Source organism: Phytophthora ramorum, assembly GCF_020800215.1.
Source record: "Phytophthora ramorum isolate Pr-102 chromosome Unknown Phyram_PR-102_s0016, whole genome shotgun sequence".
Taxonomy (NCBI): Eukaryota; Oomycota; class Peronosporomycetes; order Peronosporales; family Peronosporaceae; genus Phytophthora; species Phytophthora ramorum.
Genome location: NW_027150662.1, coordinates 1,328,798 through 1,340,929, shown reverse-complemented (window position 1 = coordinate 1,340,929; position 12,132 = coordinate 1,328,798). Strand labels below are relative to the sequence as shown.

Here is a 12,132-nt window from a genome sequence, read left to right as displayed (position 1 = left end):
CAGGTGCCAATACAAAGTGATAGAGAGACTAACACTCAGACAACCTGTTGAAATTCACACAAAAACGAACCCGTTTCTTTACCTAATTCAAGTCACTATAATAACAGGGGTGTCACTAACCTTATTCGACCCGTAGTGAACCATGCGGCGCTCGGCGTTGCGGCGGCCCGAGAGCCTCACGGACAAGTACCGCATCCTGGGTAAGATCGGCGAGGGCACATACGGCATGGTGTTCAAGGCCGAGGCGTACTCGTCGGCGCTGCTGCCGCGGCCGTCAAGCGGCGCCTCCGGCTCGAGCGCCGCCGAGGACGAGGAGCCCATGACGTTCGCCATTAAACTGGTCAAGTCACACAAGGAGGGAAAGAACGACGTGGTGCTGTCCAGCGCCACGGTGCGGGAGATTAAATTACTGCGGGAGCTGCACCACGACAATGTGGTCCATCTGCACGACGTCCACGTAGACGCACGGGACAAATCGCTGGCGCTCGTGTTCGAGTACGGAGACCACGACCTGCACGACATCATCGTGCAGAGCAAGCAGAAGCCGCTGGGCGAGTACACGCGCAAGTCGCTCATGTACCAGATCCTTAAAGGCGTGGACTATATGCACGACGCGTGGGTCATGCACCGCGACATGAAGCCGCAGAATATCCTGGTGGTGGGTCACGGTCGCAAGAGGGGACAGGTTAAGCTGGCCGGTGGGGACAGTTTGTTGCTTATACTGTACTTTATGTTGGGTGTGTGCTGAGTGCGTCCTTGTTGTTGTTGTTGCGGATAGATTTGGGTCTGGCGCGGATTTATAAGGAGCCGATCAAAGCGCTGTCGGATGTGGAGCGCGTCGTGGTGACGCTGTGGTACCGTGCGCCGGAGCTGCTGCTGGGCGCCAAGCATTACACGAAGGCGGTGGATTTGTGGGCCGTTGGCTGCATTTTCGTGGAGCTGATTAACACGCGCGAGCTGTTTTGCGGGAAAGAGGTGGAGGGCTCGAATGCCCCGTTCCAGAAGGATCAGCTGGACAAGATCTTCAAGGTGCTGGGCATGCCCACGCCGCAGACGTGGGAGGGCCTGGAGAACTTGCCCGAGTACAGCCACGTGGTGCAAATGGGACGCGAGCGTAAGTACCCGACGCAGTCGGAGCTGAAAAATGCGGTTAAGGTCGGACCAGGTCGCGCTGGAGCTGCTCTGCTTGACCTGCTATCGCGTCTGTTGGAGTATGGTAAGTGTCGGCGTCGCTAGTTGCGATCGGTCATCTCGGTTTATGGTTTAACGGATTCCTCGTGCTGCCCGCGAGCAGACCCCGAGACGCGCATTACGGCAAAGGAAGCATTGGAGCACGAGTATTTCAAAGAAATTGTACGTGTCTTCCTCTATAGTGGTGGGAGGATGCGAGTAACGTTACTGACCTGGTCATGCTACCTCTCGTTGTGAACAGGAGCCCGAGCCGCGGGACTGGGCCTTCGACGAACCTGGCAAGGAGCCTGTATCCTTCCGCACTCAGACTGTAGAGCCCGTGGCGGAAGAAAGTCTTCCGTGGAAGGGCAAGAAAGATGCTGCAGCCGGTGATGGTAAGGCTGAAGGTGGAGCAAGTAGTCCTCACCGAGACGGTTCCAGCAGCCGTTCGCAGCATCACAACGATCACCGCGGGCGTGACGGACCCTCTCGAAGTCGCAGCCACCATAATTCTCGAGATGCCCAGCAGCAGCCACGACGCAGTGACCGCAACAATGCTGGAGATGCTAACAACTCACGAGACACTAGGAGCAGGGGACCCGCTGCTGGAGGAAACGCATCAGGCGCTGGGGGGTCAGCGTGGAGAGACCGCAGTACCGGTCGTGCAGGTGGAGCTGCGCCTCCCAACGCTGGTGCAGTAACCGGAGCAAAGCGCCCGGGTGGAAGTGAGCGTCCAACGAGCGCTTCCAGTTCAGGGCGCCCCCGGAGTCCGAAGCAGCCACGTCGACGGTAATGAAACGAATGTGAATCCGGTACAAACTCAGGTGGCGGCGTTGTAGCAACTGGCGAAGTCATGAAATAATCATGTTCGTTTATCCTTTTCTGCTGTTCTCCTTGTTGCAGTGTTCCTTGTTGCACAAGCAGTGCGGTGAAATACTGTGAATTAGTGTCTTGGTACAGTGTATGCGCCGCATTCTTCCACTTCCACAAAAATCACAAAGACGCATGACCATTCCAGATAAAAGCGTCCCAGCCCCAAGCCTTCGGCCAAGGGTACCCCCAGCTGGCTACAGTACATGTACGCCCCTCGCGTGATTACACCACTATTATGACCGTAATCGCTTGTGATTACCGCGCTATTTTGACCGCGTCACGATCATAATTCGCAAATTTCACCTCAGAAAGCATGTATCCATGCTACATGCATCATACGAAAACCTCTCCGTTGCCTTGAATAACCAGGAGCTCATTTTTGAATCCGTCGAGCCAAGCACAACCTACTTCTACCTTTCAAAGCTGCGTCGATGAACATACGACAGATCTTTATCGTCGTGGCCGTCGCGTTCTCCTCCGTAGAGGCCCTCTCTGTTGACTACGACAAAGTGCAGCCGTTCCCTCAACCAGACCCTGTTACCACCACCGAAAAATCTGGTGTCAAGTTCAAGCCGCAACTGGATATCGAATACGGGTGCTCCCCATATCCCGCCGTGAACGCTGCGGGCGACATCAACGGAGGGCTAACAACAAGTGGTATTGCCGACTGTCAATTTGCTTTGGGAGGCTCGCAGGTGTATGGCCGTGCTGAATGGTACAACGACGTCTGGGCCATCATGTACGCCTGGTACTTCCCCAAAGGTTTCTGGGATGCAGCCCCGTATTGGCGCCACGACTGGTCTAACGCTGTGGTGTGGATTGACAACCCCGCCCTCGAAAACCCGAAAATATTGGGTCTATCGCTATCGACGTCCGAGAACAAGTATGGCAACACGTACGTACCGGCGGAGGCTATTGAAAATGGCACGACCCCTACTCTTAATCGCAATTTGCCGGTCTTTCGAGCCGCTGAGTTACGACCCTCTACCAATCGTGGCGAGTTCCAGGATCTGATCATGTGGGGCCAGCTCACGGATGCAGCTCGTGCTGCGCTCAACGACCAGGACACTTTTGGTCGCACCGAAGTCCCGATAAGTGACGACCATTTCCCCAAACGTCTCGAAGAAGCGTGGCCGTTTTAGCTGCGAATGTTGTTGATTCGTGTCGAGGGCAAGGCTTCGGCTTCTGCGATGACAAAATCAACCCAGACGTCTTCGGGTACTTCAACCACACACTTAAAAGTACATCGTTGGCGTTTTAGCTTTTCTGATCTAGACTTCTTTTTTTTTTACTACTAAAGAACGGCGTAATCGTATCGGAATATCCATAAAATATCCAAAATATCTCGTTTCAATTTGGAATATCCAAAATAACGCTCTGTGGCAACTTGGCCTACGACATCACGGAGGAGGTTTTGCGCAAAGTGTTCGACAAGTGCGGCAGCATTCGCGCTGTTCGCTTCGCCGAGCACATTCAGACCAAAGAATTTCGCGGATTCGGGTACGTGCAATTCCACGAAGAAGGACCGTGCGATGCGGCCGTCAAGTTGGACGGCATGGTGGTCATGGGCATACCCATGAACATCGACTACGGCGCGAGAGACGAGGGTTACGCGCAAGCGCGTGAAGACCTGCAAAAGAAGCTGAAAAAGGGAGTTTGCCACAAATTCCAGCAGGGTCAATGTACCCGCGGAGACGAGTGCAAATTCGTACACGTGATGCAAGCCCAGGACGCAGAAGAGTTGGTGCAACCGGCCGAACGCCCCGTGAACGGGGTTGCAGCGCCCGGTGCTTCGTTGGGAGCAGAAGTGCAAGCTTTTGCGCACACGCAGGCCACGTCGGATGCTCCAATTTGTATCAATTTCCAGAAGGGCAAGTGCAAACGTGGTGAGGAGTGCAAATTCCAACATTTGCATGCGAGTGAGGAACAAGTTGCGCAAAAGGAGAGCGAACAGGTGCAACTTGAGGTGCAAGAGGAGCCCCCTGCAGAAGAGAAGACCTGCGCAGAGGAAGGAGCTTCCGTGTGCCAACACTACCAAAAGGGAAAGTGCAAACGTGGAGCTGCGTGTCGATTCCGTCACGCTTTAGTACCAGCTGAAGAGCCGCAAGAGGAAGAGTGGAAAGCTCCAGTTCGCGTGGTAAGAAGGACATCATGACCGTGTGCGAGGAGCACCCGGGCTGGAAGTGGCGGACGGTCGCCCATTACTACGCCATGTACGAACGAGGGGAGAGCTTGTAGCCCAGGTGTGGCATTGTGGCACCAGGGGTGCAGGCTTGTCAGCCGGTGTCTTCTCCGATCAAGACTGGACACGTGGCCAGCTTCATGGTCCACAGCAAATGGACGATTCGTCAACGACGAGTTTGTTTTACGAGGCACGGGCAACTGCAGCACGGCCGCGTTCGATGGAGCCCGCCACGCAGAGACATTTAAGACGCGCACGGCTCAGGCGCACCTTGATTTGATCAAGCGCGAGTTCGAGCTGCTCTGGGAAGAAGGACGGGTGCTTCAATGGGCCTCGAGGTATACTGCTTGCTTCATGTACTTGGGGGAGGATGAGGACGAAACGATGTACCTCCCGGAAGAGGACGAGATAGGTTGTTCATGAAGTAGGATGTGGTTGTGTTTTTCTCGCCTTCGCTTGCTCTACTCAAAACGACAAAGCGCTCTTTGTTCCCCCGCCGACCGCTACGCCGTAGCGTTCGAGACAATTAAGCATCTTCAAGCATACGACACTCTGATGTCTTCGTATTGGAGCATTACACTTCGTCGCAATTCATACTCCTGCGTACATCACTTTTTGGGGGTGGTGTCTGCCAGCAAGCGCTCGAGGTCGACAAGGCTTTCCACCAGCAGTTCCTTGAGTTGAGGGAGATCCTTGCGGTAGCTCGAGAGCTGGAAGGCGGAACCCTCTTTCTCAATTCCGTACCCAATGCCGTAGCACTCTTCGTTCACAGGACCGAAACTACCACCTTCAAGCGCCGGGCTAGACAGCGTGCTCGTCGACAGAATTATTTTGCTCATAATTTGGTGGGCCGGCAGCGTGTAGAGTTCCGGCACGTCCATTCCCTGTAACTCTGCCATCGCGCGAAGTGCGAAGAGGTGACGGTCAAAGCCCTGACCCATCACTCCGTTCTTGGTCAGCTCGCTGTGCTTCGTCACAGCCGCACGGAGTGTGTTGACCTTGTCGGAATCCGAGGCAGAGGCATCCGTCATCGTACGTACGAAAGTCACAGCCTCGTTCGTGCAACTGCGCACCGTCTCGGTACGCCCATGCTTGAAAGCCGCAGTGCTGGCGCTCTCATACGTAGCCACAAACTTCTGGTGCAGTTTGAAGTGCGCCAGCTGGATCGTCATTTGCATGAGCCCGTCCGTGCCGATGTTGTATTGCTTCCCGATAGCACGTGTCACCGGCGTCTCAGCACACGCAACCAGCAAGCTGGACGTCCATTTTTCGTACGTCTTTTTCGCCTCGTTCAGCAACTGTTTCGTCTCGCCCTTGACATCCCAAGCCAGCTCTCGCGGCTTCGCCTGGCTACTCGCCTTCAACACCGGATACTTCACACTGTCACCGTACAACTCATTGAGGTAGCGCAACACGGCCACACCGTCCCCCCAAGCATGCTCAAAGTTCACAGAAGCCGTTCCGTTAGCCGCGACAATCAGTTGGAAACTCTTGTCGAACCAGTGGTTGGTGCCGTCGCCCACCAAGAACGTGCGGCTCACCTCCTCCGGGGTAGTAGGAGACTTGTGCTCCAGAGACACCACAAACAGCGCGCTGTCAATCAGTTCCAACGACGCCTTGTTGACACCACCGCTCGCCTCAAGCTTCTGGCGCGCATTAGCCCACGCGTCGCGGTTCATAGTGGTCAAGAGCCCCATCCCGGGAACATCTGGCGTACTCTTGGCCAAAGGTTCCCCCAAGATCGCTTCCACATTGGCCAGGATCTGCTCGTCTGGAACCGCGTCTCCATCCTCAGTCAGCACGTCGAACGTGTAGAACTTGGTTCCTCTCTGCACCACAATGTGCTTAGATCCGGGCGTGACCTTCAGCTCGTCCTGTCCGCTTTTCGGCAGTCTCGTACTTGCGAACAAGTTCTTGTACTGCGACATATCTAACGGGTACGCGCCCAGCGCCGCAGCGCCATAGAAGCTCACACTCTCAGGCAAGAACTTGCAGAAGTACTGGAAGGCCGGGGTCTTGCTCGTGGTGGGCTTGGTGTGGAAGATGTCGGGCTCCAGCTTCCCGTCGCGTAACGTGCGATACACGCGCACGGAGGAGGCGATCAGCGACGCCGCACGCTGGCTTTGCGCGTTCTTGGCGGGAACAGGGTCCATCTTGAGCTTGATCTGCGGGTTGTAGTTGATGGGCAGTGGCTGGCGGTCGGTCAGGTACATCTCGAGCCACCACTGGTTGATGTACGACGTATGCTTGTTGGCGGCGTCGCGCGCCACCAGCGCTTGGTGTAGATCGGTCCCCACGCCGCTCTGGAAGGCCGCGACGGCGCGCCGCGTGTCTGCGAGCTGCTGGGGGGACACGACGGGCTCCACGGCCGCCAGATAGCGCGCCAGCGAGTCCTCGAGCTTGGGGATAGGCAGGCGCGTGAGGCTCTTCTGGAAGTGGTAGGTGGGGATCACCGTGTCCTGCACGTAGCCGCCCAGCGACGAGAAAGCGCGGCGCAGCGCCGGCGGCGTGCGGGGCAAGGACGTCGACAGCATCGTCCAGGATGCGGAATGAGGAGTGAAGATCGTCTTCAACACGTCAGATTTCGGACAGAAACCCGACGTGACACTTCATTTCCGCCAATCCCAATCAACAAGCGATGTGACTGGCTGAAAAGGGAATCAGCGCGACGAAAGGTCGGGCTCAGTTGAACTTCTGTAGACGAGAAGATGGCGCCGCGGATGGCGCTCTTGGCGCTACTTTTGTTGCGCTGCGGGCGGTTGACGCGCTGTATCGACGTGCTGCAGCTGCGGACATTGTCGCCGACCACATCGCAGCAATTCCAAGTGACTACGGCGGCGTTCGGCGCGGATTTGCCGCGCGTTTCGTGGTCTTCGTCGACTTATTCGCGTGCCACCGGACAATTCGTGGTGAACGAGGCTGCGACCACGCCCGAGCAGCGTCAGAGGCTCGTGCAGGCCCAAATGACAGCGGATTGCAACGCTGTGAAGCCCGTGGACGCAGGAATGGCGGCATTGCCGACCCACGCGGCGCTGCTGCTCGCTCGCAGCGTTATTTGTACAGTGGAGCAGCAGGCGGCAGCTGCGCAACAGACGGGGGCGTCATTGGTGATTATCAGGGACTCTATTGCAGCTGCATTCACTGCCACGAGACTGGAAATGAGGAACGGCGCGTATTATGACTGTGCGCTGGGTGAAGAGACCGTGATGACCAACAGCTCATTGTTCCCGGAACTGGCAGACCCGTTATCCGCCTGGACGTGCTCGTCAAAGCCCGCGTGTGTGACGAGCACATGTGTGCTGACGGGAAAGACGGCGGCGTTGACGACAGCGGCGGTGAATGAATTCCAGGCGTGCTGCTTTACTAGTAGCTGGCTGGAGATGCAACCCCGACGAGATGTGGAGAAAGCGGCGGAAGTTGACGTGACTATTCCGGTACTGCTTGTCGCGTTCCAGGACGGCAACCGCATTGACGACGCTGCAAGTATCATTGGGGATACAGATGTGCTGGTGTGGGCGTTCAATACGGAAGAAACGCCTTGGAACCTGTCGATGGCGTTGACTTGGATGCTTGGGGTGCTTGCTGTCGTGGGCGCAGCATTTTATTCATGCAGCGAAGAGCGACAACTTTCGTATGAAAAAGTGGCACGGATATTAACGGGCAGACTCGACCGCAGTCCATCCAGTAGCTCGATTTCGACGCTGGTGGAGTCTACAGCGGGGGCAAACGAGTACGTGAGCTTGGACGAGGACAGGCTGGAACTCAGCAGTAAGCATGCCATTTACTTCCTGGTTGGTGCGTCCAGCTTGCTGGTATTGCTGTACTACGTGCACCTGGCTCTCATGCTCAGCGTCTTATTTACGGTCGGTGCTAGTGCAGCACTCTCACACGTGTTCACATTGCCTCTTGTCGCTCGCATGGCATCTCCAAGCAATAGCAACCTGCAAGCGGCTTCGCTATTTCTCGTGATTTTGATCGCTCCCGCATTGGGAATATGTTGGTTTCTGGCGCGCGCCCAGCCGTGGGTTTGGCCCATTCAAAATTTCATGGCGCTAGCGGTGTGTGTCGTATTCATCGACGTAGTACGGCTGCCGAATTTACGCGTAGCCACCAGTTTGCTTACTGCAGCGTTTGTCTACGACGTGTTTTTCGTCTACGTATCACCGTTAGTCTTCGGTTCCAACGTCATGGTCGATGTGGCGGCTGGAGGTGGGAGCACTCGCCTTGGAACTGGAGCTTCCGACAGCGGTCAGGTTTCGCGGCAACCGACGCCGATGGTGCTGAGTGTTCCACTGACATTCTCAGTATATGGAGGCGAGGCTCTGCTCGGTCTGGGCGATATCATCATTCCTGGGCTGCTGGTCGCATTTTGTATTCGCTACGACTACTGCTGCGGCCAGCCCCTTTCACGTGGATACTTTTGCGTGGCCACTTGCGCCTATGCATTCGGTTTGATGATCGCGAATATCATGGCTATCGTGCTTCGAAATGTTGTCGCGGGTCAGCCAGCACTAATGTACGTTGTCCCCGCCATGCTCTTCACCATTTTGGGTCTTGCCAAAGTTAGAGGCGAGCTTGCGGTCATGTGGGACGACCCGATATGCTTTCAAGCATTAAGTACTTGTCACGCTTCCTCTATCGAGGAAGCAGAATCAGAAGCGCAACGGCAAGGAGAACAGCGGCCACTACTTGCCGATGATTAATGGCACACATACTGTATTACTCTGAGGTTCGTAGTTCTCGATTGAAGGTTACTAGCTCTTTTCGGTGAAAGATGTACGTACATCCGCTGATTAGAACGGCGAGCTACACAGGGAAGTTGTCGTTGATCACCGGTACGTCGGCCTTACCAAGGTTATACTTGTCGTTGAGCGCGACAGAGCGGGCGGTTGCTCCCACATGATGAGATCTTGGGCCTCGTCAGCAGAGACGTCAATCGACATCAACGCGGGATTTGCTTGTTGTGGAGGTCGATAGCGATGGTCCCATCGCTTTGGGGTTTTCAAGCTCGGGATTGTCAATCCACATAACGGCACTAGGCCAGTCGTGACGCCTAAACGGACTTCCATCCCATAAGCCCTTTGGGAAGCACCAAGCATACATGTACATGATCACCGCTGGTCTCACCTGCGGCGTTTATGGCAGGGAAACATGCACACCCTGCGTCGATACGAAGTCGAGGCTTCAACTTGATTCACGGAGATGGTAACGGCATCAGGCACAGCGAACGGCTCCGCCTTATCGCGGTCAATGGAGGCGGCCTCGACGGAGAATAGTGCAACGGCAATCACGACCAAAGTTCATCGCAATCGATTTAATATATAACCCACGAATTATCACGCACATGGACTTCTTTCTGCTGTTTACGACTTCAGCAAGAGCTTCTCCCTTTCAGAATAGAGTCTGCGTACACGGACAGAAAGACGATCAGTTACCAGGTGTGCACTAAACGTTCAGCGTCGTACCTTTGAAACTCGTCGTTTGAGATGGACAGCATGGACCCATCCATCACCATGATGAACTCGATCGCGCTGCGCAGGTTTACAAAACAGTACCCAGCTCTGCTCAAGCCAACGAACGAACAAAGCGTTAGATAATCACAATACACGAGTTTTACCCAGGGACCTTGGTCTGCACTCACTTTGACATCAGATCAGCTTGGTTCCGGTATGCAGAAATGTATTCGCAGTTGGAATGTAGTCGAGGGATCTGCGAGTGCAGTACGATGTAGATAAAGACCGGCAGAAAGTCATCGGCACCCGGCCGGCTGCCTGAATCTCCTCGGGACAAGTTCAGAACACTGAAAATCACGCTGCAGCATCGAACAATGCAGTTGATCTTGTCCCCTGGTGAACGGAACGAATTAATGCGTCGCAGCTCATCTTCCGCCATCGACCAGACAACCTCATTGCGCATGCAAGGCTTAATATCCAACATCGCCGGTGTGATAAACTAATGGAACACAAAGAAATTGTTTAGTACCATAGCATGCTGTTTTCAACTGAAATACACTTACTGATAGCAACTGCATGCGCCGAAGAAGTGCTTTGTCCTCCTTCATCCACTGTTGACACTCCTTCAGCTGGTTAAACGCGATGTCGGACACTTTATCCATCACATATTTTTCAATTCCGTCACGCGCCTTGGCCAGTTTGGTCTCGGACGCATGGCGCCAGGCTGGGTGGTCCAGCAAAATGTCCTCCATGCTCTCAAAAAAGCGGTTACACCGGCGGCGAAACTCGTGCACCCCGTAGAAATCGTATTCAACATAGTCTGTTGAGCGTGGAGGTCTGCCGTCACCACGAGGACCCAATATCGAGCCAACAAACATACGAATCTTGTCCAGAATGTCCCTGGACGCAGGTAGACTGATCCGCTGCAGGAACTCACCGTAGGTCAAGCTGTCCTCGTCTGCTTTACCACCACCTGCTGGGTCGGCGCTGGCAGATTTCTGCTTGCTCTTGGCGTTTGCTGCTGCTTCGTCAACATCGGCGAAGAGATTCCGTTGGCTCCGGCTTCGCGTAGACACAGTCGAGCTTCCACTATCTCCAAAACCGAGGCAATCATCCCGATCGCCACTAGTGTGCTCAAGCCGACCACGAGCGCTTAAAGACACTACTTCTGCCGACTGGTTACTCTCGACATCTTCATCACCATCGTCGTCATTATGAAGAAGGCCAAGGTCGCTCACGCTTAGTCGTCCTGACATGGTGCGATTGGACCTGCGAAGGAATCCAGCCGATCTCGCAAACACTTCCCCAGTGGGGCTGCTGTCCTGTCGTTCAAGTGAGGGACGCCGCTTGACAATCGAAATGCTTCGAGGGGAGGTCCAAGACCGGGGAGGTTTCGACACAGGCTCGCCCGCATCCCCAAAAAGTGACGACGATGACGACGTCGTCGCGGTGCTGCTCGAGCTATAAACACTAGCACTGGCACTGTGGCTGTTCGAGTTGGTTGGCACACGTGGCGTGTAAGGTAGTTGGTCCAAATCAACCTTCACAACATCTTCGCTGAGTTTTTCAAGTTCAGTAGGTAAGTTCTCTCTAAGCGACTCCATCGCTTTTTCGACGCGGTCACCCTGGAATCCTATCGAATCCAGCCGCGCTTCCAGCATTCTCTGCGCAGGTTCCGCCATCCCCACTGCACCCGGATAGCTCTTCATCGAGCTGAGCGACATACTTTTTCCATTCTGCCTCGTACTACCACCAATGTTACCCTTGGAAACACCAAACAGCCCTCCATCTCCCAGCCTACTCCCCTTTATCGGGACCGGTAAGGCCTTCACCACTGACTCTTTTGCTGCTTCACTACTCGTCGCCGCGTAAATCTTCGCGATCACCTCGTCCTGCTGATCCACCGCAGTGGTAAGAAACTGGCAGCGTTCACGCAGCCTCACGAGCTCCAGATCTCGCGCCAGCAGCGCGCTTGTAAGGTCCACCACTTCACTGCGTAGCTGGTCGTTGGTGCGGCGTAGCTGCTCCACCTCGTCCCGATGCCCAGAATCTCTTTCCTCGCTCTGATTCCCACACATGTTGTCCTCGGAGCCCTGTGACACCGTCGACGAGCGCTGCTCCTGCTCCAGTGCGCTGTCAATCTTGGACGCCGAGTCCAGCAGCTCCACTTCAACCTCCTCCTCCGAAGAACTCGATACGTCGCAGGTGGTTACAATCACTCCACACTCTTCTATATAATTGCAGAGTGAGGGTCAGTTCCGCATTTCCTTGTTGAAGTGAACCGTCGCCGCTTCCTCCACCGTCACACGAGACTCTACAGGCTGGGACTACGGTGCGTATGCACGTACGTACCGGGTCTAGAGGTGGCGAGGGCGTCGCGCATGGCTCAGCTCGGGTAGCCGTCGTCCTGAGGCTCCGCGCGCTCTCTTCCGCTTGTGCAGTCGGCCGCAAATC

The 12,132-nt window shown here is 55.3% G+C and overlaps 5 protein-coding genes across 5 annotated transcripts; 3 read left to right on the top strand and 2 right to left on the bottom strand.

The window, feature by feature from the left end:
* Positions 1–142: 142 nt before the first annotated feature.
* KRP23_13123 (Cyclin-dependent kinase E-1) lies at positions 143–1,871 on the top strand (the record flags this gene model as incomplete). Its single annotated transcript, XM_067883794.1, has 5 exons — positions 143–698; positions 779–1,216; positions 1,295–1,353; positions 1,433–1,565; positions 1,615–1,871. 5 exons carry the CDS (start codon positions 143–145, stop codon positions 1,869–1,871), a joined length of 1,443 nt encoding a protein of 480 aa, XP_067739207.1.
* Positions 1,872–3,598: 1,727 nt separating this feature from the next.
* KRP23_13122 (Zinc finger CCCH domain-containing protein 42) lies at positions 3,599–4,198 on the top strand (the record flags this gene model as incomplete). The annotated part of the gene is made up of 1 exon (XM_067883793.1): positions 3,599–4,198. One exon carries the CDS (start codon positions 3,599–3,601, stop codon positions 4,196–4,198), a length of 600 nt encoding a protein of 199 aa, XP_067739206.1.
* Positions 4,199–4,833: 635 nt separating this feature from the next.
* Positions 4,834–6,759, bottom strand: KRP23_13121 (Carnitine O-palmitoyltransferase 2, mitochondrial; the record flags this gene model as incomplete). Its single annotated transcript, XM_067883792.1, has 1 exon — positions 4,834–6,759. One exon carries the CDS (start codon positions 6,757–6,759, stop codon positions 4,834–4,836), a length of 1,926 nt encoding a protein of 641 aa, XP_067739205.1.
* Positions 6,760–6,933: 174 nt separating this feature from the next.
* KRP23_13120 (Signal peptide peptidase-like 5) lies at positions 6,934–8,928 on the top strand (the record flags this gene model as incomplete). Its single annotated transcript, XM_067883791.1, has 1 exon — positions 6,934–8,928. The coding sequence occupies one exon, from the start codon at positions 6,934–6,936 to the stop codon at positions 8,926–8,928; it is 1,995 nt and encodes a 664-aa protein (XP_067739204.1).
* A 660-nt stretch (positions 8,929–9,588) lies between these two features.
* On the bottom strand, positions 9,589–12,061 carry KRP23_13119 (Vacuolar protein sorting-associated protein 9A; the record flags this gene model as incomplete). The annotated part of the gene is made up of 5 exons (XM_067883790.1): positions 9,589–9,628; positions 9,691–9,786; positions 9,867–10,177; positions 10,242–11,908; positions 12,031–12,061. The coding sequence occupies 5 exons, from the start codon at positions 12,059–12,061 to the stop codon at positions 9,589–9,591; spliced, it is 2,145 nt and encodes a 714-aa protein (XP_067739203.1).
* Between the last annotated feature and the right edge of the window lie 71 nt (positions 12,062–12,132).